Below are 24,071 nucleotides of genomic sequence, written 5' to 3'. Positions count from 1 at the left end.
AATAAAAACAAAGGCAGGTTCTGCCTCTGGAACATAGGAAACAGCCAGATAAATGTTATCATCTAGTATTAGAGCCACCAGCTTTTTTCAAATATCCATGGTGCTCTTTGCTTCACCAGCAGAAGCTTTCAAAGTTGTTTTAGTTTCCTCAAAGTGTCTGTTTAAAGTGTGACTGTTGGCCTCTCCCTGACTTCCTGTCACAGGATGAGTGAGGATATCTGAGTCTTCAGTCAATTGGAGGAGGTTCTGGCCACAAAAACAAAAATTCATTCTCTTAGCAATGTGGCATTTTAAGGTGTACCTACAAATCCCAACCATTTTTTAAATTTATATTTTCATTAACCTACCTGGAAAAATTTGTAAATGATGATTTTATATGCTAGGTATTAGGGATAAGAGATGACTAAGAAATGGGCATGTTGGGAGCCCACAGTGTACAATAGCATACACAGACAATAGTAACAATTGTATTTAGTTCATGCTTTCAAAGATACTTAAAAGGAATCGAGTAAAACATTATTTATTTTTCCCTTCAAAGTAAATAAAAGGATTGCCTCTCAAAGAACAAGAATGAGTTGCATGTATAGATCATTGTCACATTTTCTCCAGTAACTTAAATGCCTGACAACTAGGATTAATATTTATATTTCTAACCCAGACTTCTTTCTTGAGCTTCAAATTTATATGCCCAGTTTTCTGCTGAATATTTCTATTAAAATTTTTAAATTGAATATGTCTAAAAAGGAACTCCTGATCTTTCTTTCCCAGATTACCACACTTAATTTTTTTTTCCCATCTCAGTAAATGACAAGTCTGTCCAAGGTGCTCAGGTCAAACTTGGAATAAATCATGATTCCTCATTATGATGGTGTATTTCATCCTTTTGTTCCTCCCTAATCCACCTAAACTTGCTCTGTTCTCTGGGTGTTCAATTATTATGGGCTCCATCAGTGATAGGCTTCCATTTGGATTGAATTTATGAGAGATAATGGAGGAGTGTGGGAGGACAGTAAGGTACAGGTGTCTTCTCCCTTCCCTCTGTTCTTTCATTTCCAGATTGATGTGGCTTGGTTGTGAGCTCTTCTTGACCCTTTCCCTACAGCTACATTATCTAGGTTCCAGGAACTACCATTCTTTCTACTTATCCTTCAGGCTTAAGTATAATAAGAGCTTCTTCATCCTATAACTAACTTCTGGATACATCAGTACCCCTTGTTATTTTCGTTAAATTATGCCCAATATCTTCATAAATATTTTTTTCTTTAACTATCCTTAAAAGTATCCAATTTGAATGTCCCACCACCTTGATCAAGCCACTTATCTCTCTTGCATGAATTATTATAGTAACAGCATACATGCTGTTCTCTGAAGTGTATTTTCCACACACAAATCAGACTCTACCTATTCTATAAAACTGAAGTTAAATCACATCACTCCTTTGCTGAAAAACCCTCTAAGGATCCATGTACATATTTCATACACACACACACACACACATATATACATATAAATGTATATACACACATATATACATGTATATTTGTTTTAATATATATTTAAATATATATACTATATAGTGTATGTATTATATATATATATATATATACACACATATATATATATTATATAATATATATTATATATATAGTACTGGGTAATGAACCAGAGGTGATTAATAATTGAGCCACATCCCCAGCCCTTTTTATATTTTTACTTTGAGACAAGGTCTTACTAAGTTGCTTAGGGCCTTGCTCAATTGCTGGCCCTAAGCTGGCTTTTGAATTTGTAGTCCTTCTGCCTTAGCTTCCTGAGCTCCTGGGGTTACAGTCCTGTACCACCACACCCAACAGGATCCCCATATTAATCTGAGTAAAGGCCAAAATCCCTGTGATGACCCTAAAGGCCTTATGAAGATATGTATGCTTCCTTTATACCTCTTTGACTTCATCTTCTATTATTCTCACCTTTGCTTTTTTTGTTTTTAATATGTCTGTCTATTGATTCTCCTCAAGAGGCACCACTATAGGACATTTGCATTCGTTGTTTATTCTTCTTATGATGCTTGGCTCTTAAATATTCGTGGAAGACTTTTAGTTCCTCCAAGTTCTTGCTCAAATATCATTTTCTTAGGGAGACCTATTTTGACCATCTTGTTTAAAATTGGGAACTTTTCCCATCTACTCAGCTTTAAGTTTCTTATATCATTTATTTCCTCTTAATATCTCCTTAATTGGCCATTTCTTTTATTTATTGTCTGAGTTCCCCCACTATAAAGTGACTTATGTGAAAATGAGTTGTATGTAGGTCCACTGGTTGACCCAAGATGAAAAACAACTGTTGATTGACTGATTGTTTGAATGACTGTACTGAAGCCTGGCACAATGGCGTGTACCTGTAATACCAGTGACTCTGGAGACTGAAGCAGGAGAATTACAGATTTGGAGCCAGTTTCAGCAACTTAGTGAGGCTCTAAGCAACTCAGTGAGACCCTGTGTCAAAATAAAAAAGAATCATAATCAAAAGGGCTGAGGATGTGTAGCTCGGTGATGAAACGACTAAAGTGAGTTTAGGTTCAATCCCCAGTACCAAAATTTTTTTAAAAGATGAATGACTATAGTGAGTTAGAGAGATATATAGGAAGCCTGTGAATGTGGGAGGTGGCTATTTGGAGCAGTTTCTTTTATTCTGTCTCTTTTCAATCCACCAATATGCAATGGCTCCCAAAGGGGAGTTTTTAATTAATTTATATTGCAAGAACCACAGATAAATTTGCCTCCTTATGACAATAGATCTAAAATTTGGAAGTTCCTCTTTTAACTAAAGTCACAGATGTAGGACTCATGAAGGCAAGAACATAGATAGCCAGTTTCTTTTTTGATTTAAAAGGACAATAGTTTTAGAATGTGTTTGCTTCTTCATATGATCATTCTTGAAATATTATATTACAAAAGCTAGAGATTACTAAAATTTCTGTTCATAAATAGCAGTTTAACTCTGAAGGAAGTTGTCAGTAAATCAGGTGCAAAGCAGTTTTATCATACTTTATATGATTTTTCTGCTTTTTTCTCAAACATGTTTCACATCAGGAAGTCTCATTTAAAAATAAAAAATTAAATCAGATTTGAAATTTCAGCTAATATTAATAACTATGGTGACTTTCAGAAAGTTTATCCTGGATTGTTTTTCAAAATTCGGATTTCATAGAATATTTTAAAAAGAGTTCTGTATCAAGAGAATAGCTAGACAAGAAGATAGAACTTCTTTTGTGAATATGTTTTACTTTGTTGACATAATGTGAAAGTTATGTAGTCTAAACTAATCTGCTCAAACTCTTGTGATTTCCTTAGGTTTGTCATTGGATTTGGAAAAACAGTTATTTTTAAGACAAAGAAAGTATTTGTTGAACTTCCAGTATGTGTCAAGCATTTTGCCAGGTGTTTTTACCTATGTTCTTAAATTCTTTGAAACAACTTTATTGTGATATAATTCACAAACTATATAGTTCATCCTTTTATTTTTAGTATATTAGTTAGGCAGCCAGAATCACGATCAATTTTAGAATATAATGCATAAAGGCTACTCTTTTTTTTTAATTAGCTACACATGACAGTACAATGATCTTGACAATTCATACATTTGAATCAAATGGGGTATAATTTCTCATTTTTCTGATTGTACAGTTTGCAGAATCATATTGGTCATACAGTCACCTATATACATATAACAATAATAATGTCTGTTTTATTCTGCTACCCTTCCTACTCTTTAGCAGCCACCACCATTTTATCCCAACCCCTAAACAACCACTAATCAACTTTCTATCTCTATAGATTTGCCGAATTCTGGAAATTTATTGAAAATGGAATTATATAATATGTGGACTTTTGTGACTGACTTCTTCCACTTAGCTCAATGTTGTCAAGGCTCATTTATGTTTTAGCTTGTATGAATACAGGTTGAGTATCCCTTATCAAAAATGCTTGGAACATAAGTTTTTCAGATTTTGGAATTTTTGGGGATTTTGGAATATTTCTTATACAAAATGAGAGACTTTGGGAATAGGAACCAACTCTAAACAAAAAAAAATATTTATGTTTCATACATACCTTATACATAATGCCTGCAGGTAATTTTATACAATATTTCTTGTGTGTGCCTGTGTTTTGACTAGGATGCATCATATGAGGTCAAGTGTGGAATTTTCCATTTATGAGGACATTGGTACTCAAAACTCACAGATTTTGAAGCATTTCAGATTACATATTTTTAGAGTAGGAATGTTGAATCTGTACTTCATTCACTTTTATTGTCAATTAATATTCCACTATGTGGATATATATCACATTTTGTCAATTCATCAGTTGATGGATATAGGTTGTTTCATTTTTTCACTATTATGGAATATTTTTGTACAAGTTTTTGTTTGTGGATATATATTTTCATTTCTCTTGGGTATAAATACCTAGGGAAAAAAATTACTGGATCATATAGTAACTGTGTTTGGCCTTTTGAGGGACTGATAATTGTTTTCCAAAGCAGGTATATCATTTTGCATTCCTACCAATAATGTATGTGTGTTACATTCCTCCATATACTCTTTTATTTCAGAACATTGAAAATGTATATTTCAAATATTTAACAATAATTCCTCTACAAAGATATAAATCTTATTCTTATGTGGAAAAGCTAAGGTTCAGAAAAAGTATAAATAATTTGTCTAAAATCTCAAAGCCTAGTAAATGTTAGAGCTAGTTTTCAAACTTGATTCTAATTTAAAATCAACACTTTTCATTCATTCTAAAATTGTATTTAGTTTTTCCAGAAATATTTTTGAGGATCATTTACATTCAGCACATATTTGAGTGTCTATCATGACTTGGTAATTGGAGAAACAGTTAACTCAGTTTGCTCACAGACTACTGAGACTAACGGCTCAGAATCACTTACATATAGGACAGCAATTTGCAAACATTTGAATCTATTTTAATAATAATAAAAATTAATGAGGACCTCAAAAATTTTTTATTTTGTGGCTATATCTATTGATGTGTTTAGTATTAGAAATTAAAAAGAAAAAATTCAAGCATTTATTAATTCATTAAAAATAACAAAACTATTATTTATTAAACAACATGACCTTTACAAAAATAACTTGAAAGAGTGGCATTGATTTACATTTTTCAAATTTCTTTAAAGTCAAGCTCAATAGAAGATTGAATTCTCATGTATGCTTCTGCATTCAATCTGTTGTGATGTTATTTTAATTTGAAGTATGTGAAGCACCATACATGCATATATTTAGCAAATGAAGTATTTCAATGGCATTTTTCAGATAATTGTGGTGTTTTACTTTTTTTATTATATCAAAATTTAAAAGTAGTATAAAGGTTAATTGTAATTGTAATCTGAAACATAATGACTTCTTCATACTTTATTACATTACATGAATGTCCATTGGTCTAACTTATACTTTGAATGTTTCTTTTACCAGTGCATGATTTTGTAACATCTTGTGTGGTCATTTTGAAAATGTTGGATTTCTGAGTTTCTAAATGCTGTTATATTTCATGATATAATAATTTTATTTTTATTTTATTTTTTTATTTTTATTTTTTCATATTTTATTGGTGCATTATAATTGTATAATACACATAATTACATAATGATACATAATGGTGAGATTTGTGGTTACACATTCATACATGCACACAATACAACAATATATTTTGGCCAATATAATTTCGAAGTACTTCCCCTTTCCTTCCTGTCCTCCCTCCCTTTTTTGGTCCCTTTAAGAATCACATCTATTAATATCATTTGTTAATTTGAAATTTCAGATTTTGTTATTGACAATACATACTATTAATTATTTTTGTTGAATTAAAAAGGTTGCTTCATGTCATGTTTTTGGAAAATATCTTTTAAAGATCCAAGTCTGAAAAACCATTCTTAGTCTGTCAGTCGTTCTGTCAAGTATAAATGGTTTTATGAAAAAAGCTTTCAATTCATATATCAAAAAATCACAGAAGTGCTTTTCCTAAAGACAGCCACTGTATTTTGGTTTGCGGCAGAAATATTTTATTTGTGTTTCTCATTTAGGTATGCATATTATTTTATAAAGTTTAATCCAAGTTGAGATTTAATAAAGTTAATATTTTTCTTACCACTTCATCAAGTATTTTTAAGTGAAACTGACATTTTAAAAAATGCAAGTGCATGGTCACAAAAGGCTTAACTGGTCACCAGTACAATTCAGTGTCATTGTCTTAGTTTGTGCTACAGAACCAGCAGTTTCACCACCATTGCCTTTGCACCATAGGACAAATGCCAACAGAGTGGAAAAGACAAAAAAATCCTGTAATATTATAAAAATAGTTATATGCATATAATTTATGTGTGTGTCTGTATTATACTTGTATCCTGCTGGTGCCCAAAATGCTTTCTGGAACATATAAAAGTTAAATGTATGGGAGTCAATTGATAGCTGCACCTGTAATGCCTGTGAATGACATAGGAATTCTAAGAAAATTAAATGTTTATTTTTGAAGTTTCATTGACTAATGTCTATATGATTACTTAAAATATTAAATAGAGGGAAATTAATTTATTTAAAAGTCTTCTAATTTCAATTTCTATTCTCTTAACTGTGTCTGAGTGACCTTTAGTAGAAGGAATATTTTTATGTTAGGAAGAAATTTATTAATAATGAGTTAACCTTGAGCAAGAGACATGTTATTCTTAATAACTTCAAGAATTGTACGATATCATTTATCAATGTTAATTGTTATATGATATCACCATAAAAGCATGTAAAAATAACATAAAATTCTCTCCTTACTCTGCATGTGCTAGCTTCATTGCATATGCCATAGACAACCACCGTTGGTATGCAAATATGTATGAAATACATTTCTACCCATATTCCATTTTGTAAAAATTGGATTTTTAAAAAATAAAAATACATAAAGTCCTTTTATAAAAAAGATTAATTTAGACTATATTTATGTCATTCTTGGGGACAAAATTTTTTTCATTAACCTTCAGAATCTAGAAAAGTACATAGAAATAACAGTACATATTTTTAAATGAATAAATTAATTCTTTTTATTATCTTAAGTGCTGTTTACATGTTATTCCCAGCTATCAACAACTTTTATATCTTCCTCTCTGGATAAACATTTGTTTTGTTCCTAGATTTTGCTTTTGATGTAACACTGCAGTAGAAAAGAGGGATGGAAAAGTGTTTTAGGTGATGTGAACTGCATATATAATATCTGGAAGCATGAGAGAGAAATGACTTTTCTGCGGAATTTGACATTTTTGTGAAAATATTGTGTGTGTGTGCAATTGTAGTTGGGATGGGAGTGTGCTAAAAGTTGGAAAACAAAAGTGAGAGATGAAACCAGCTGGGCAATCAAGGGCACAATCAGAAAGTGCCATATGATTATGTTAAAAAGCCTGGACCATATTGGTGGAGTGCCATTGAAGAGTTTAAACTGAAGGAGTTACATAATCATATCTACCATACCTGAATTCCCAGCTTTCAAGAGGTTGGAATAGTGATGTTTTATAGTCAATAAAAGTGTCTATGATTATAGAGCTATATTAAACATTTAAAATAAGATAAATGATAATATTTCATATTATGCAACATTTATTTTTCATTGTTAGGATAGACTCTACAATGGATTTTCATAGAGACATATGATCATAATGCAAGTATTTACTGAGTGCTATGTGAAGGCACTGTTCCAAGAACTTTATATGTATTAAGTTGTATACAAATTATAACCCCCTATAGAAATAACCCCCTATTACTATTCCAGTTTCATAAAAGAGATCAGTTCTACCAAAATTACAGCCATACAGAGTGGGAGAGAGCTAAGAATTAAAACTAAGCAATATGGCTCTAGAGCTCATACTTTTAAACACTTTTCCATACTGCTGCCTCAACCTGATTATTATTAAAATATGCAAATTCACTGAACTTATATATAAAACTGTAGAAAGTCAAATAACTGAAAGTTATATTTTCTCATTTATAGAATGATATAGTTTCATCTTCTATATTCTGCTTGTATTCTAGTAGTTTTTCTCTTGTGAATATAAAGATAAAAATATATTTTGTGAATAAGTGAGTTTGCTGACCAAACTGACATTAGTTTCAATATCACATATTATAAAAGAAACTGATTTTAAAATAAAGTTTATTTTTAAATGAAGCAAAAAAGAAAACCTGGAAAGTCAATGCTAGGACACATGTTAATATATGTTAACCTAATGAGGTATGTGTATGTGTACATACAATATGTATTCATTCTTATGTAATGTAAAAAACCTTACATTACTGAGAATAATCAGTTCTCAGTAATGTAAGGTTTTTTTTGTAAGTGCTACCAAGACATTAATGATCTTTATAGAGACATGCAAAATTGTACAATTTTCATAACATATTAGAATTGCTAAGAACCTACACTCAAAGAATATTTCCAGAACTGTAATCAATAAATAGAAGTGTCCTTATACATGATCTAGTCCAACTACTCATTTTACAGATGGGTAAATGAAGGCCCAAAGAGTTACTTGTACAAGGTAGCAAAATGCACTAGAAGCCAGGTCTCTTGATTCACACACAATTTTTTTATGTAATAAATATTTTATATATTCTAATAGTTCTTATTAGACATCCCCAAAATTATGGGAATCATGCTATTTTTGAGATTCTTATTTTATATTTCTCAGTCATTTTCTATATGCTAACATGTCCTCACTAAATACATGTCTGTGTGATTTAATTAATTTCATTTTGCCTGTAAGCCTTTATAACTCTGCATTTTTGTTCTACATTTTTTCAATTTTTTGTTTTTTAATTATTATTTTTTTATTTTATTTTGATGCTTTGTTTCCCAAGGAACTCAGACTGTTGTTCTTTATAAATCTTGCTTTTATTTAAAGGAAATTCTGATCTTGAGAATCACTGAAGGACTCCAGTTTTCCACCACGTGGGCCAATGAAATGCAAGGGTTCTTGTGGCTCATAGAATATTCCAGTTGTTAAACTTGATCAGTGGTGGGTACTGATGTCTTTCAAAATACATACATAACTGTTTTCCTAATAAACAAACCCTGATTTTCCATCTCTGAAAAAGTATCACTTAAATTATGATTAATATCTCTAAAACAGCATACAGATGACCAATCATATGCTGGTTATAGAGTGAAATTCTCAGTATCATTGTGTTATGGCTTGGTAAGGTGTCCCCCCAAAGCTTCTTGATAATGTAGGAATATTCAGAGGTGAAATGTTTATTTGATTGTCTGGATTTTACACCTGTGTTTTTTATTTAATAATTGTCTCCTTTCACCTAAGAAGTATCCTAGTTTGGATAACATATAAACAACTTCACATGATAGAATTCCTTTCAACAAGTTTTTTTTTTTTTTTTTTTTTTTAAGATTCACTATAGGTTGGAACTGTTCTAGGAGGAAAGGCATCAGCTTGTGTTAAACAAGTTAAAAGACAAATGACATATATCAAGTAATTCAGAAAGGTTTTATACATTATTATTACAAGAAGGTGATTAGGTAAATTTATTATGGAACACATCAAGATAAACTCTTCCTTGGTGAATGATAATGTAGTGCTATTAGAACTGAGTGTTAAGTATTTCGACTGAAAGGAACCATTTTAGAAAGAAATATTCTACAGATGTGTCAGGATAATAGAAATAATGCATTGTTTTTATAATGTCAATTATCACCTTAAGTATTTTTCAACTTTTTAAAAATTGTAGGTACAAAAGAAATGAGTTGCAAATACCCATTTAACTAAATTTGGTAAATTGAAGAGGATTCATAAATAGGTTGCTTGTAACTTGTAAAAGGTTATTCAATATACTTTCTTGAACTATAGAAATCAAATCAGCTGGACAAAATCATCTTGTCTAGTAGAAGTATATTAAAATTGAGTAAGAGGCATAGATTAAAAAAATGTTGGGCCAGGTGTGCTGGCTCATGCCTGTAATCCCAGCAGCTCTAAAGGCTAAGGCAGGAAGATTACAAATTCAAAAGCCAGCCTCAGCAATTTGAAGGTGTAAGTTAGCAAGACTTTGTCTCTAAATAAAAATTTAAAAAGGGCTGGGAATGTGGCTTAATGGTTAAGTGTCCCTGGGTTCAATCCCTGGTATCAAAAAAAAAAAAAAAATAAGTATTGGGAAACACTGGTGACACTGATCTGGATCACTCTGCAGTGACAGTCAAGTCATTCTTCTAACTTTTGAAATTCAACCAAAGAATATATTTTGTCATCTAAAGTATAATTTTAAAAAACATCCTCCTATATAAGAGGTTTGGTGGCATTAATAACAATGAATTAGTGTATCAATCAACTGTGACTCTTTTGGCATTTATTTTCTCTGAGCAATTAAATATGTATGTATGGAAATATCACAGTGAATCCCATTAACTTGTATGATTAATATGTGTTAATAATTATAATTAAAAGTTAAGTGTAAAAAATTAAATAAATAAAAATCCTGATATACCTAGTTTTTTAAAAAAAGAATTATAACTTGTGCTCTGATTAGTGTCTTGACATAATTCAATTTTATTGAAAGAACATGATGTTAAAACGGCTTGGTATTGGCACAAAACAGACTTGTAGATGGTACAGAATAGAGGACACAGAGACAAACCCACATAATTTATAGTTACCTCATACTAGACAAGAGTGCCAAAAACATTCATTGGAGAAAAGATAGCCTATTCAACCAATGGTGCTGGCAAAACTGGAAATCCATATGTAACAAAACGAAATTAAGCCTCTATTTTTCATGCTGCACAAAAATCAACTCAAAGTGGATCAAAGACTTAGGCACTAGAACAGAGACCCTGTGCCTAATAGAAGAAAAAATAGGCCCAAATCTTCACCACTTTGGCCTAGAATCTGACTTCCTTAACAAGACTCCTAAAGCCCAAGAAGTAAAATCAAGAATCAATAAATGGGATGGATTCAAATTAAAAAGCTTCTTCTCAGCAAAGGAAACAATTAAGAACATGAGGAGAAAGCCTACAGATTGGGAAAAAACCTTTACCACATGCACTTCTAGTATAGCATTAATCTCTAGGATATATAAAGAACTCAAAAAACTTAACACAAAAAAAACAAATAACCCAATCAATAAATGGGCTAAGGAACTGAACAGACATTTCACAGAAGAAGAAATACAGTTGATCAACAAATATATAAAAACGTGTTCAACATCTATAGCAATTAGAGAAATGCAAATCAAAACTACTCTTAAGATTTTATCTCACTCCTGTCAGAATGGCAATCATCAAGAATACAGGCAACTATAGAGTGGCGAGGACTTGGTGAAAAGGTACTCTCATGCATTGCTGGTGGGACTGCAAATTGGTTCAACTACTATGGAAATCAGTATGGAGATTCCTCAGAAAATTGGGAATGGAACCACCATTTGATCCAGTTGTCCCAGTTCTTGGTTTATACCCAAAGGATTAAAATTCAGCATACTATAGTGACACAGCCACATCAGTGTTTATAGCAGCTCAATTTACAATAGTTAAACTATGGAACCAACCTAAATGTCCCTCAATAGATGAATGGATAAAGAAAATGTGGTATATATACTCAATGGAATGTTATTCAGCTTTAAAGAAGAGTAAAATTATGGCATTTGCCAATAAATTGTTGGATTTGGAGAATATCATGCTAAGTGAAATAAGCCAATCCCATAAAACCAAAGGCTGAATGTTTTCTCTAATATGTGGATGCTAATTCACAATAAGGCAGGGGACACTAGGGAAGAACAGTATTACCTTAGATTAGGTAGAGGAAAGTGATGGGAGGGGAGGGGAGGGGATGTGGGGATAGGAAAGATAGTAGAATAAAACAGACATTATTACTCTGTGTGTGTGTGTGTGTGTGTGTGTGTGTGTGTATCTACATGACCAATATGATTCTGCACCATGTACACTCAGAAAAATGAGAAATTATATCCCAACTATGTATGATATATCAAAGTGCATAAATGCATTCTACTGTCATGTATAACTAATTAAAACAAATAAAAATTAAAATAAAAAGGGGTTCATACAATACTATAAATTCTTTGAAATGTTTCCCATATAAATGCTTAGTCTGTATAATTTATGTAGTCCTCCAGTTGATTTTGCATTTTGAATATATAGTTTACATCCATAGAACTGTGTATTAGATACAACTTTTTCTGACTAGAGAACTTTCAAATTTGTTGATGTAGATTCAGTTCCCTTTACCTCATTTACTGTTTATAGGATCTTAAATAATATTGTATTAAAATTATTCTAAACATAAATTAGCTTATAATATCATTATATCCACCAATAAGGTATTTAAATTTTTTTAAAAAAATGCAGAAGTACTTCTTAAAGACTGTGTATGGAGTCATGGCCTTAAATGACTTTTTTGTTGTTGTTTTTTGTTTTTTAATAAAACCCATTGTGGCTTACTGGAGAAAGGGTTAGCTTTGGGATCAGACCAATTATCTTAGATTCAGGACTCTATTGATTACAAGCTATGTAATCTTGGACATATTTTAACTCTCCTCAGACTCATTTTCCCAAGTTTCTTGAAATAGAGATAAAAATTACTAACCCTGGGACATAGTATTTGAACTATGTCCATATATATATATATAACTATCTAATTATAACTATCATAAGTGCTCAAAATTGTTCATTGAATCTGAGTATACATTTGTTGTTGTTTAAGTTCTTTAACTTAATCTTTTCATTGGATTTGATTACCAACTACTTACACAGCAGTGGAGATGGCCAGAGTTTCCACATTGATTACCAAATTCTGGAAGCAAATAAAATATGGTTCCATTACTCCTGGATTTCAACAATTCCATCTTGTTTATTAATTGGGGTGGCTGCCTATATCCTACTATTTGAAAACTACTGTTTTAGAGTTTGTTATTAGTTCATTTCAACTTTACTGAGCACAAAATAAATGCTAGGCACTGTTATGTATATGCTTTGTCATAGAGATGTATGTAACATAGTCCCTGACCTAAGGAGCTAACAATATTCAGGTAGAGGGTATACATTGTGACCCATTATTTGCTCTTCCTCCCCACCAATTTTCTCTATAAAATTAATGAGTGGCACTATAGCAGATTCTTATCTAATTCAGAGCAGAGCCTTTAAACTTGGATAGGAGTCATGAGAGTCCAGCAGAGAGGCAGTACATGTGAGTAATGTTTTTGCAGAGCCACTATTTACAAGCAAGAATATTTTTACTGATTACACTTAAATCATTCTCCTTATTTCAGTGATTTTCTTATTGGCTTTTGGGTTACTGCAAAAGCCAGTGTCTGGGTAGTAGAGCACTTGCCTAGCACATGTGAGGCCCTGGATTCCATTCTCAGCACCACATTAAAATAAAGGTATTTTGTTCGTCTACAACAACAACAACAACAACAAAATAAATTAATTAATATAAAAATCCAGTGTCTGTCACTGCTGATATTATTTTTTCATAATACCACATTCATAGTGGTATTCCTTTATCTTTTCTCTATGAGGCTCAAATATTTTTCTCTTTTTGTTTCTGGATTACATATCCAGCTCTTGCCTTCAAGTTAAAAAAAAATAATAATTGAAAGTCCTTGTTTTCATTGATTTGAGAATCATAAAACCAGGAACATTTTAAAGTTAGAAAATGAGTTTTATAAACTTCTTTTTAAATTCCATTCGCAACCTATAGTTATTATATAAAATGACCTCTTAACTCTTTAAAGGTCTTGAATTAAGTTCTGCATCTATGAGAGAATGTTTTAGAGTGAGGATAGGACATTCTATTTGTGACTAAACTAATGATCATTTATAGGTTGAACAAATACACATTGACTTTTAATTTAATCTTTATAAGACTTCAGAATGTTCTTTTAAATATTTTATTCACGTTCTACTTTAATATGTTCAAAATAATCTTGTGATAGGAGATGCTTGACCATTTTAGGACCCAGACTTTGTATTTTTTTCTCTTTTTGACATTTATTAGTATTTGTGGTCTGAATATTGTGAATTCTACATGGTAAACACTAGATGACCTTCCAAGAAGCTTTCCAAACACAACATTTTTTCATAATACAATGAGATATATTTGGCAGTGCCTATTTTACCCAGAAATTATAACTATAATCATAATAAGGTAAAAATTGACAATGAAAAGAATATTTATCCAGCTATATTTTCACTATGAAAGAACAAAGAAACAGCAATTTTAGAATCCATATGAAATTTCCATTTCCATTTTCCCTCTCTAGACTCATAATGAGACTAGACTGTAGTATTGTAGGCCTGTTACCTGATCAGATACTCAATAGTGTAATTCAGGAAACTATAAACTATGTATAATTATATAGAAACACAAACTTTCTACCATACATGTATACATTTTGTTTGGTACTCCACAAATATGTACAACTTTTAGTATCAGCAAAACAGATGAAAGGAAGTAAAACTTTCTCCCTTAGTTATTGTTCAGTTTCATTTTAATTGATTTTTTTTTCACACACCTTCATATCAAAGTCTCAGTCCTAGCAACAGCAATGCCCACTGCAATGTCCTGATAGCTATAAACAACATAGAGAAATAAGAGTTTTGATGAAGCTATCTAGATTGCTGATGAAACGACTGGTAGCAGGGATGTGTTTCATGATGTCAGACCTGGAATGGGGTATTCATAGAGGATACAAAATGAGGTTAAAAAAAAAAAGCCAGAAGACCAGTCTAATCAGTCTGTTAGAGAAAGCCCAAATTTCACTATTTGGATATCCAGATACACCTATGGGGCTCAGTGGAATTAAACAGGAAATCAGAGTAGAGACTCTAAGCATTAGGAGTTCAGAACTTGGAGGGATAGAGATCAGACTGAGAGGGAGAAAATGTGAGCATGAGGTAGAGAATGAGAAACTAAGTTAATAATGAATGATAACTATAAACAGTGGTGGATGTTTGTGGCTTGGACTGAAAGGTCAGCAGGGTCTTATGCAGGTTTGGGGGCTATTTTAAAGAAAAAATTATGCCAGGCATACCTCTTTAGGTCAATGCTTCTATTTTTATAAGCACTTTGGGAAACATTATATTTCAATGAAAAACAAATCACAAAAATGCTTACCCTTATAAAATAGATTGTAAGGAAATTTTCAGAAACTTTACCTGCTGTGTAAAGTAATTTTGAGAAGGTAGAACATTCTAGATTCCCATTCTCCATTCATCATGGTGGTTAGGAGGACAGATTCTGTTGCAAGTCGGCCTGCTTTTGAATTTTAGATATATGATTTAATTGCTTAGAATATGGGCAGGTTATGTCCTTTTTATGCTTCAGTGTCCTCATCTTTAAAATTGGGATAATGATATGACCTATTTCATAGGACTATTGTGAGAAATGTGTGTGTGTGTGTGTGTGTGTGTGTGTGTGTGTGTGTGTGTACCTAGCACAGCAAGCCATATTGGGCTAGGCCAAGAATTCTCTTGACTTATACTAGGCAAATTGTAAATACACCCTGGAAATGGACACTATATATGGTATAGGAAACTCTCTCAAGCCCTAGTTGTATCTGGGAGGTTTCTCAAACACTGCTAGGCTCACTTCCTAGATTTATCCATGTAGCTTCCTGTTGACTAGCACTTGACTGTCTTAGCCTACAGATACACTGCACCAAGGGCAGCAGCACACTTGACTTGTGCAAATATTTGAGTGTATTGCTCAGACTTTCATGGGTGTTGTAAATATTGTATCTGGAATGTTGGAGAATGTCGGAGAATGCCAGAGAATGCCATGTTCTGCATAATCATTGTATTTGGGCTTGCAACCAGGAGGCCATATGCTGTTTGGGGAGAGAAGGGTTGGGGAATAAGCATACAGAGGATCTTGTCTGCCAGACTGGTTGCTAATTTCCTGAGTAACTCCAGGCATGTCACTTAATGTCAAGATCTGTTTTCACATCTATAAGATGTCAAAGTTCAATTTACCAAACTCTTTGTGTGATTTCCTAGCCGATCTTTTAAACTTCTTAGTTGTAAACAAAGCCTTACTGAGAAGTCACATATTTCTTTTCCATTTTAAAAATGTTTTAGTCATATATTTCTGAGACTTACAGGGCATTTGAATGCCCTGTAGGTCTCTCAGAGTTTTGCTTCTTATTCTTAGAAATTCTCTGAATGTAGTATATTCTAGGTTTGAGGTAAGGAAAATTACCTTTTCCTTAGACTCCAGATTTACTTGAAATGGGAATCAGAAAACTTGAATTTAAATCTAGTCACATTCTCTGCGACTTGATCAAGTTACTTTACCTCTTAGTAGCCTAGTTTTCCATCTGTGAAAAGAAATTAACAATGCAACTTTTAGAGTGAGGATTAAATAAGACAGTACATAAGAGAGTTAAAGACAATAGCTCATAAATAATGTCTGTTTTCTTAGTAGCCCTTTTCATAAGTCCTGACTCAGATGGAGCTTCTAGAAAAGCAAATCCTGTCATACTCAAGTGATATTTGTTTTCCCCCATAAAGGCCCAAAGAACTCCATGTTTCTTAAAAGCTAGAAATTATTATATTGATGTGTAGGTTATATACATATATCCATTGACTGATAACTATAGTATTGTATTGTAAAGGCAGTCTGTCTTATACTGAAGAGGGGATGTTTCTGGATACCTTCATTTCCGGATCCCAAAATGATAGGCTAATAAAGCACAATGGGCTGAAGGCCCAGCTGTGAGGTTGGGAGCTAGATGGCAGGATTCCATGGATTGTTCTTGCTCTATTAGGATCTGCAACATGAATAGACCTCAGTTGATCCAGGAAATATACTTCCTTTTGCAGCCAGGAAGAGGGGAAGCTGAAAGAGAGGTGAGTGTGCCTGGTATTGAGGAGAATTTGATCTTGATTTGGGGAGTACCTGGGTCTCCTTGTGTTGTTTGGACACAGTAGATTTTAAAGGAGAGTCCTTTACATCTTTAAAAGGAAATTCTCATAGATTCAGTGAGGGAAAAAAACCAAAGCATGTACCTCTCAACCCATGAGGCGAGCTTCCTGTGGAGTGGTCCCTAAGTGATTGCTAAGAGTACAATTGCTGCATTTATTAAACTTTTTATTTACTGAAGAGTGGATGGTAGCATATGGGAGCAATGACAATAGCTGACTGATGAGAAAACAAAGAAATTCCAGTATTCTGCTGTTTTGAAAAAAGTCATTCAGAATTTAGTCATATTGGTTCAGCTGTTGTAACCAAAGACAGATAAGATAATAGAGGTCTTTGTGGTGGTTTTGTACTGAAATCCTTTATCTTTATGATGCACTGGGGCCCTTTAGAGTGGAAAGCTTTTAAAACTGCTGTTGGATTCAGAACTCAAATTGGCTGCTGGTACATTGGGACAGGGATTCCTTTCTCAGGCAGTCACCACAAAGTAACTTTTATCAGGGGACCTTCTGATAGATTGTTGGTTTCTTCAGCTTCCCCTGTTTATTTTTTTGTTGACTTTTTGCTGCCCTATTTTGTGACATTTAAAAGAAGGCTATATCAAAAAAGGCCATTGCTAAATGATGGACTGAGCTTGTGAAGTGGAGACATCACAGTCCATCTGATGTGTGAGGGGGCTGCTGTGTAAGATGCAGCGTTTAACCAGGTTATCTGTGAGCAGAAAAGATCAAATGCAGCTTTCTTTTATGACTAGCATTGTATTTGGCCTTTCTTCTCAAACAATGTCCATTAAAAAAAAATTAGAACTGACCAGGGAATTGATTCTTAAGCGCTTTTCTTTTCAACTTAATTTAAAATCTTTCTTGATTGTTGGCTGAAATCCTTGATTGATGTTGCTTTGGAATTACTGTTAAGTGCTTTAATCTTTGTAGGATTGATGTGGAAAAGCATATCTTCCTCAGAACTCTGCTCCAGTGTCACTGGCGGTTCTCCCATCATTCTACACACAGGCACTTTTTAGCTAACCAGGCTTCTGTAATTTCATTGTTAAGTTCTTATTAAGTTTATTAAAGTAATTTGTGCAGGGATCCAGTAAAGGAGAATGCTCAGGTATATGTTTTATTCTAAATTCCCTCAGACATATTTCCAGATAATGTCATTTGTTGAATCAGTTTTATTTTGCTTGGTCAACATTGTTTTAGCACCACTGCCCTTCGTTTCATTAAAAATGAAAAGCATGCAGAGAAATTCACAAAATTCATTTCAGTTGTCCCTGTACTTCCTCCATATCTCTAGTGTTCTCTGTTCCTCCCTCTACCACTGTGCTCCTTTCTGGGTTTTCTCATTAGATAAATTCTGTTATCATACAGCAGTGATCTACATTCAGAGAACAGGTATGAAGTGTGACTTGTTTAAAATTGCTATACAGTAAAAGTTATAGGTATGGGAATATTATAAAAGAGGCAAGGCTTGCAATCTCCATATATGAAGTGCCCTGCAAGTTGTCTGCCTTGTCCAGACCTGGAGGCTTCAGTGACTTCCTAATGCTGGGTCTTATTTCTAGCACCACCAATTTTAATTATATACATTTCATAAGGGAAAAACTAACTGGCAGATTGTGGTGCTAACTTTTATGGACTTAGATGAAACAAAAAGGCTTTTAAATCAATATTCAACTTGATTTTTTACTTTTATCATTTATTTTCCGCCAAGAAGGGAATTACATTGTTTATCTTATTTTACTTAGATTGTCACTTATTTTGTGTTTTCTCTGTGACTTTAGGCCTGAAGACAGGTAGCTATAGTTTGTGAAGTTAAAAAAAATTGTCTATTTTAGTTAATTTTTTTCAAGTTCTTTAGATTATGACCAAAAAAAAGGGTAGAGGGCTGATTTTGAAACTGTTATAATAAAGGTGGTATTTGAAAACTTTTGATGAGGGAAATTGCCATCATATTTACATTTTGAAAAGTGTTTCCTTATTTATGCACCATTGACTTCCTATTGAGACTCAAAATTTTAAGTACAACTGGTAAAGAATTCAATGGATCAAATTCAGTAAATCTGAAGTCACTGGAATAAAGGCCCCTAAGAAAAAAATGTGTCAATTTTAAAGGTCTTTCCTAACTGAAGACCATTTTGTGATAGAGCCAAAGGTTAATAAAATCAGTAGTGAATGTAGCAATTTTACAGATAAGCTATTCACAACAAGTGTAGTTACTTGAATAAAAAGCTAATTCAGTTCTAAAATGCCACATGCAGTAGCAGTGAATAGCTGCTTTTAGGTGCTTTCTGGAGGAGGATAAAATACAGAATCACGGCACTCTTCTCTTCCAGCGTCCCTGGCTGCCTGTAAATTGCTGTGAATGGGGCTGTGGGCTGACAGGCTCTATTAAGACAAACTGCCTTTCTCATCGGAGAGATAAAATAAATCAGGTGTTTAGTCAAATTAAAATACTTCAGCTGGAGCAGGCCCTGGGGAGCACTGATCCACCTGACTAATCTGAGAGAAACTCAAGACAGATGTGGTTTGGGGATAAAGACGACCTCATGGAACAAAAAGAGGGGAAAAAAAAGAAAGAAAGAAAGAAAAAGAAAAAAAACCTGCTGCACTGTCTTTGGAGTTGGAGAATAGATCCAGTTTACAGTGGAGACTGTCAGGCATACACTGTGTGTGATATTGGATAAAAGCAGGCACGCTGACTTGTAGAGAACCTGTGTACAGAAGCTTTTTTGCTGGTTCCCTTTTTGTGGTTCCTGAAACTACCTCTGTTTTTGTGTGGGTGGGAGAAGAGCCTATTTTCTGGCAGTGCTTTTTAGAGAATCATCTTAAGATAGCCTGAAGGATGTGAAACAGATGAGGTTAGGCAGCTACTGATGACCTCTGCTGGCCCCAGCAGGTTCTCAGAATCTGATCTCCGTTTTTTCCAAGTTGATTTTTATCATGATTTAGGGTAAGACTTTCTACATAGACTCAGTTAATTTAAAAGAGCATTCTGTAGTCTTTTGCCTCCTTAACATAACCTGGCTATATTTAGGTTGCCCTGTTGTGTCCCATAGGTTGTCTGTTCCTTCAGTGACTCTGGCAGTTCCAGTTCCTTTGCTATGGCAAAGTTTTCCTTTGATTAAATGAAATGACTTATGTTTCAGGTTGATTGGTCAGTGTGATTCAGTCTTGATGTTATTTTTTATTACAGCAGCATAAATACTTGCTGTTAATTAAAACAGAAAAATCCAGCACCATGTTTAAATGCCTATCTTTAAACCATAATAACAAATACAGTGAACAAATATAGTGATTAAAGAACAGAAAAAATTACCCCCCCACACACACAATTTAGACAACATAAGTTATTATACTGTATAAATTGATTTTTCCTTAATTTGAGCCCCAGGGGCTGCATGACTATATATATACATACACACACACACACACACACACACACACACATATGTATATGTGTGTGTATATCTGTTTTAGATTTGTTAAGACTACTGCATATCACTCTAACTTCCTTTGTTGTTATGCCATTCATATCTATTCAAAAATATATTAATATTCTTCACATTTAAAGAAAAGATAGTGACAGCCTTAAGAGTAACTAAATCCTAAAACCTTAACTTAAAAATACTAGTTTCTGCTTTGTTTTCATTTTAAGCATGGATCTAAGTCAAATGAAAAATTTATTTAAATGTATCACAATGTTTACAATTAAACCATTTGAATGTCTTTTTGAAATTAGATCTTTATGGTTATACATTGACTGTCTTCATGATTTGAAGTTGACTCAGATGGTGCAGTTCTGTAAATCTAACTATGCATATTTATTAGTAGTGGACTAGCCACTGCATTTGTAGACTACACTTTAAAAAGAACAGGCTAGGAAGTCATTTCTATATTATCCTTAGCTTCTGTGTTTCCCATGCAGAGGAGGAAGGGCAATAAATCAAAGATAATTGAAAAGACTTTATTCTCCCATGTTCAGGTAGAAGAGAAAATTATCCAGTCTTTACTAGGAAATCTAAATATCATATTCAATTCTTGTATTGACCCTTGCCCAAATGTCCAGTGGAAGCTCTTTATTAATAGGGCAATAAAGTATAGAAACTACCCTAGTATCTAATAAGCCTTTTCTTAACTCACCTTATATTGATAGGTATAACAAGAAAATTAAATGTAGATTAGAATACTGCACAAAATATATGTAATAAAAAGTGCACATATTCCATTTACCTCATAACTTTTCAATCACCCCCACCACATCACAGTCAGAATGACCACATTACTCTTGCTTAAAATACTTTAGCTGTTTTAAATTATTAGAATTCAAAACCCCACACATCCCCGCCCCCAACACACACACACACACACACACACAGAGGTCCTCTGCCTATATTGTTTGCTCCTCCTGGAAAGCTCCTTGACCACCAGCCACTCTCTAATAACTGTTTTTTTCGGTTGTAATTCCTTTACCACAGCAATGTTTCATATTTTCTAGAAAACTCCTCAATCAAGCCACTCTCCAACTCTTTGCCTAGCTAACTCCTATTCATTCTCCTCTTTATACTTTTTCAGGTTACTTTCTTTGAAATTGGGCCTTCCAAACCTGGTTAAAGCTCCCCCCAAATATTTGTCTTGTCTTTAATTCTTATTTAATTGTAGTGTACTTTTATACCTATGGTTACTTGATATTATAGTACCTGACCCACAGTTACCATTCAGGATATATTATAGAATTAAAAATTAATGAAATAAATAAATACATTTTTTGTCTTGTATCTTTTTGTTCCTGTATACATTGACATGTACATTAGTGAGCTTCTCAGTGCTTTTGAAGAGATTTTATAATCTCTTTTACATTTTTGTGATTTAATGATTCTGGATCAAGAAGTTTTTCCTTTTACCTATTGCTGTAATACAAACACATTTTAATCAATTCTGGAGCTAGAAAGAATATCTGGTTACCAGCCTTGTCACAGTATTTCTTTCTTTTTCAGGGGAATATGCTTTCTAACTTCTTGCTATTTTTCTTTTCTTTGAATTTTGATTTTAGGTACTCTTTTAGCTCGGTAGTTTTTTAAAAGGATATAGATAGCTCTTTTATTTTAAGGACCTGGGTTGACATTAATAATCCCAAGGTAGCTTCTTTGCCAAGATCATCCTTATTTTGTGGGAAACATGCACTAGCCAAATGCTAGCCAACATCCTCTGAAGATAGGTTTTCTCCTTGGGGCCATTCATAATTAAAATATTTTTAGCTTCTCAGATTGTTCTGCTGCTTTCTTAATAGGAATAAGGAGGGTTTCATAAGGAGGTTGGAAGTCTTCCTTCCACATATACAAAAATTGGCAATCTTTGTCCCCTTTGACAGCTAGTGGCATCTTTCTGAAAAGCTTTCAAATCATAGATCATTTCTTCATAATGAAACCTGTGTGGCTCAAATACAGTAGGTTGAAATTCTTATCTTATGCTGCAGTAAAATGCTCTAATTTAGATTCACAAAAGGATTCTGTACCCTTTACTTAGGAGAGCTGTGCAATTTGTCCATAAAAAGACTGTTCAGCACCATTAGTGCATACCATAAGTGTTCACCTACATCATATTCATTAAACAGCATATCCTTATGCATAACCTTTTCAACCTCGAAATGTGTGTGTGTTTTTTTTTTTTTTGAAGAATGATGAATGGCAAAGGGGTGAGAGAGCCCCCCAAGCAACATTGTTGTCTTTAAGAATGAACTTGGGGACTTTAGCTTGATCCCTTTGTAGGGAAAAAAAATCACATTCAATCCCTTCTTACCTGAGGCAGTTTTTATTCTCAGTAGAACTCACTCCATGATCAAGAGATTGACCCCTGACTTCTGAACTTGTCTTTGCACAATAGAGAAAAATTGAGGACAATGACCATAAAATTCCTTAAAAACATTTGTTAAGCACCTCTAATGTCTTAGCTATTGATACTGTGTTAGTTGCTAAGGATAGAAGTGACTATGGAATGCTAATATAATTCATAGTTGCAGATCTTTGGTGATGAATTTATAGGTTTCCTAGTCAGATAGATTGAGGGTAGTGTGGTAGAAAGGAGAGAATATGGTAGATATTTATGCTTTATTTTTGTTTTTAGAGGTAGAGGGGAAGATTACATTAGAATTTTATGGTGACAGTAGTTTTTCTTGGCAGGGACAATGATGAACCCAGCATTCATTCCATTGCTATAATTACCCTGTGGCATTCCTGTGCTCACAATAGTTTATAGTCATTGTCCTAGATCTTCAAGTGTCTAAGGGAGTCCCTTTCTAAAATCTGCCTTTTTCCCTGATTCCTTCAAATATTCCTCAAGCTTGTGAAGATCTCTTCTCACTTCCATTTTAGGTACACCTGAGAGCCTGGCAGAAAAAGAACGGCAGCTCTCCACCATGATTACCCAGCTGATCAGTTTACGGGAGCAGCTCCTGGCAGCGCACGATGAACAGAAAAAACTGGCAGCCTCGCAAATTGAGAAACAACGGCAGCAAATGGACCTTGCTCGCCAACAGCAAGAACAGGTGAGCCCTGCAAAAGGAGCTGCCGAACTAGGGATTTGGAATGTGCCAAGCTCAGAGAGTAGTCACATTGATTGCTTTATTTATTGTAAGCTTTCTTCAAAAGAGTAAAAAAAAAGTTAAAAAGGAAAGAGGAAGGTAAAAAAGAAGCCTTCTGGAAGTCTATAGTCTTCAGGAAAACTGAGGAGATTTGTGGAAAATAAAGAAAGGCATCATAGCAACGGGGCTAACTAACTTAGATAATATACTGTTTCAGAAGGTTTGGATTTGACTAATTACTCAGGCATACTCTTTCTTATAGGCATGGCAGGTAATCCCAATGTAGTTAAATTGTAGGTAAGTGACTTCTCTGGGCTTTACTTTTAGCCAGTAAAAGGGACTTCCGTTCTAGAAAAACTTTGAGGATCTTTTGGCTCACTGATCCAATGATTTTTCTCTGGCTTTGAAGCTAGTGTGAACATATATCATGGTTTGCTCCAAATATCCCTGGTTTATGCTTGTTTTCCAGGATAATTATTAATGCCCTACCCCTTTTCACTAAA

General features: G+C 33.4%; 1 protein-coding gene across 27 annotated transcripts in view; it reads left to right on the top strand.

Annotated features, from left to right (window-relative positions):
* SOX6 (SRY-box transcription factor 6) overlaps positions 1–24,071 on the top strand; it is a 603,909-nt gene that overhangs the window by 373,653 nt on the left and 206,185 nt on the right. For all 27 annotated transcript variants that reach the window (XM_081280977.1, XM_081280953.1, XM_081280954.1 and 24 more), the window contains one exon: positions 23,360–23,532. In XM_081280977.1, the coding sequence (XP_081137103.1) occupies positions 23,360–23,532 (173 nt within the window). The remainder of the gene's footprint in view (positions 1–23,359; positions 23,533–24,071) is intronic.

Source organism: Spermophilus citellus (genome assembly GCF_964194105.1).
Source record: "Spermophilus citellus genome assembly, chromosome: 2".
NCBI classification, from domain to species: Eukaryota; Metazoa; Chordata; class Mammalia; order Rodentia; family Sciuridae; genus Spermophilus; species Spermophilus citellus.
Note: the sequence above shows the minus strand (reverse complement) of the source record. Positions and strands in the feature narration are given on the sequence as shown.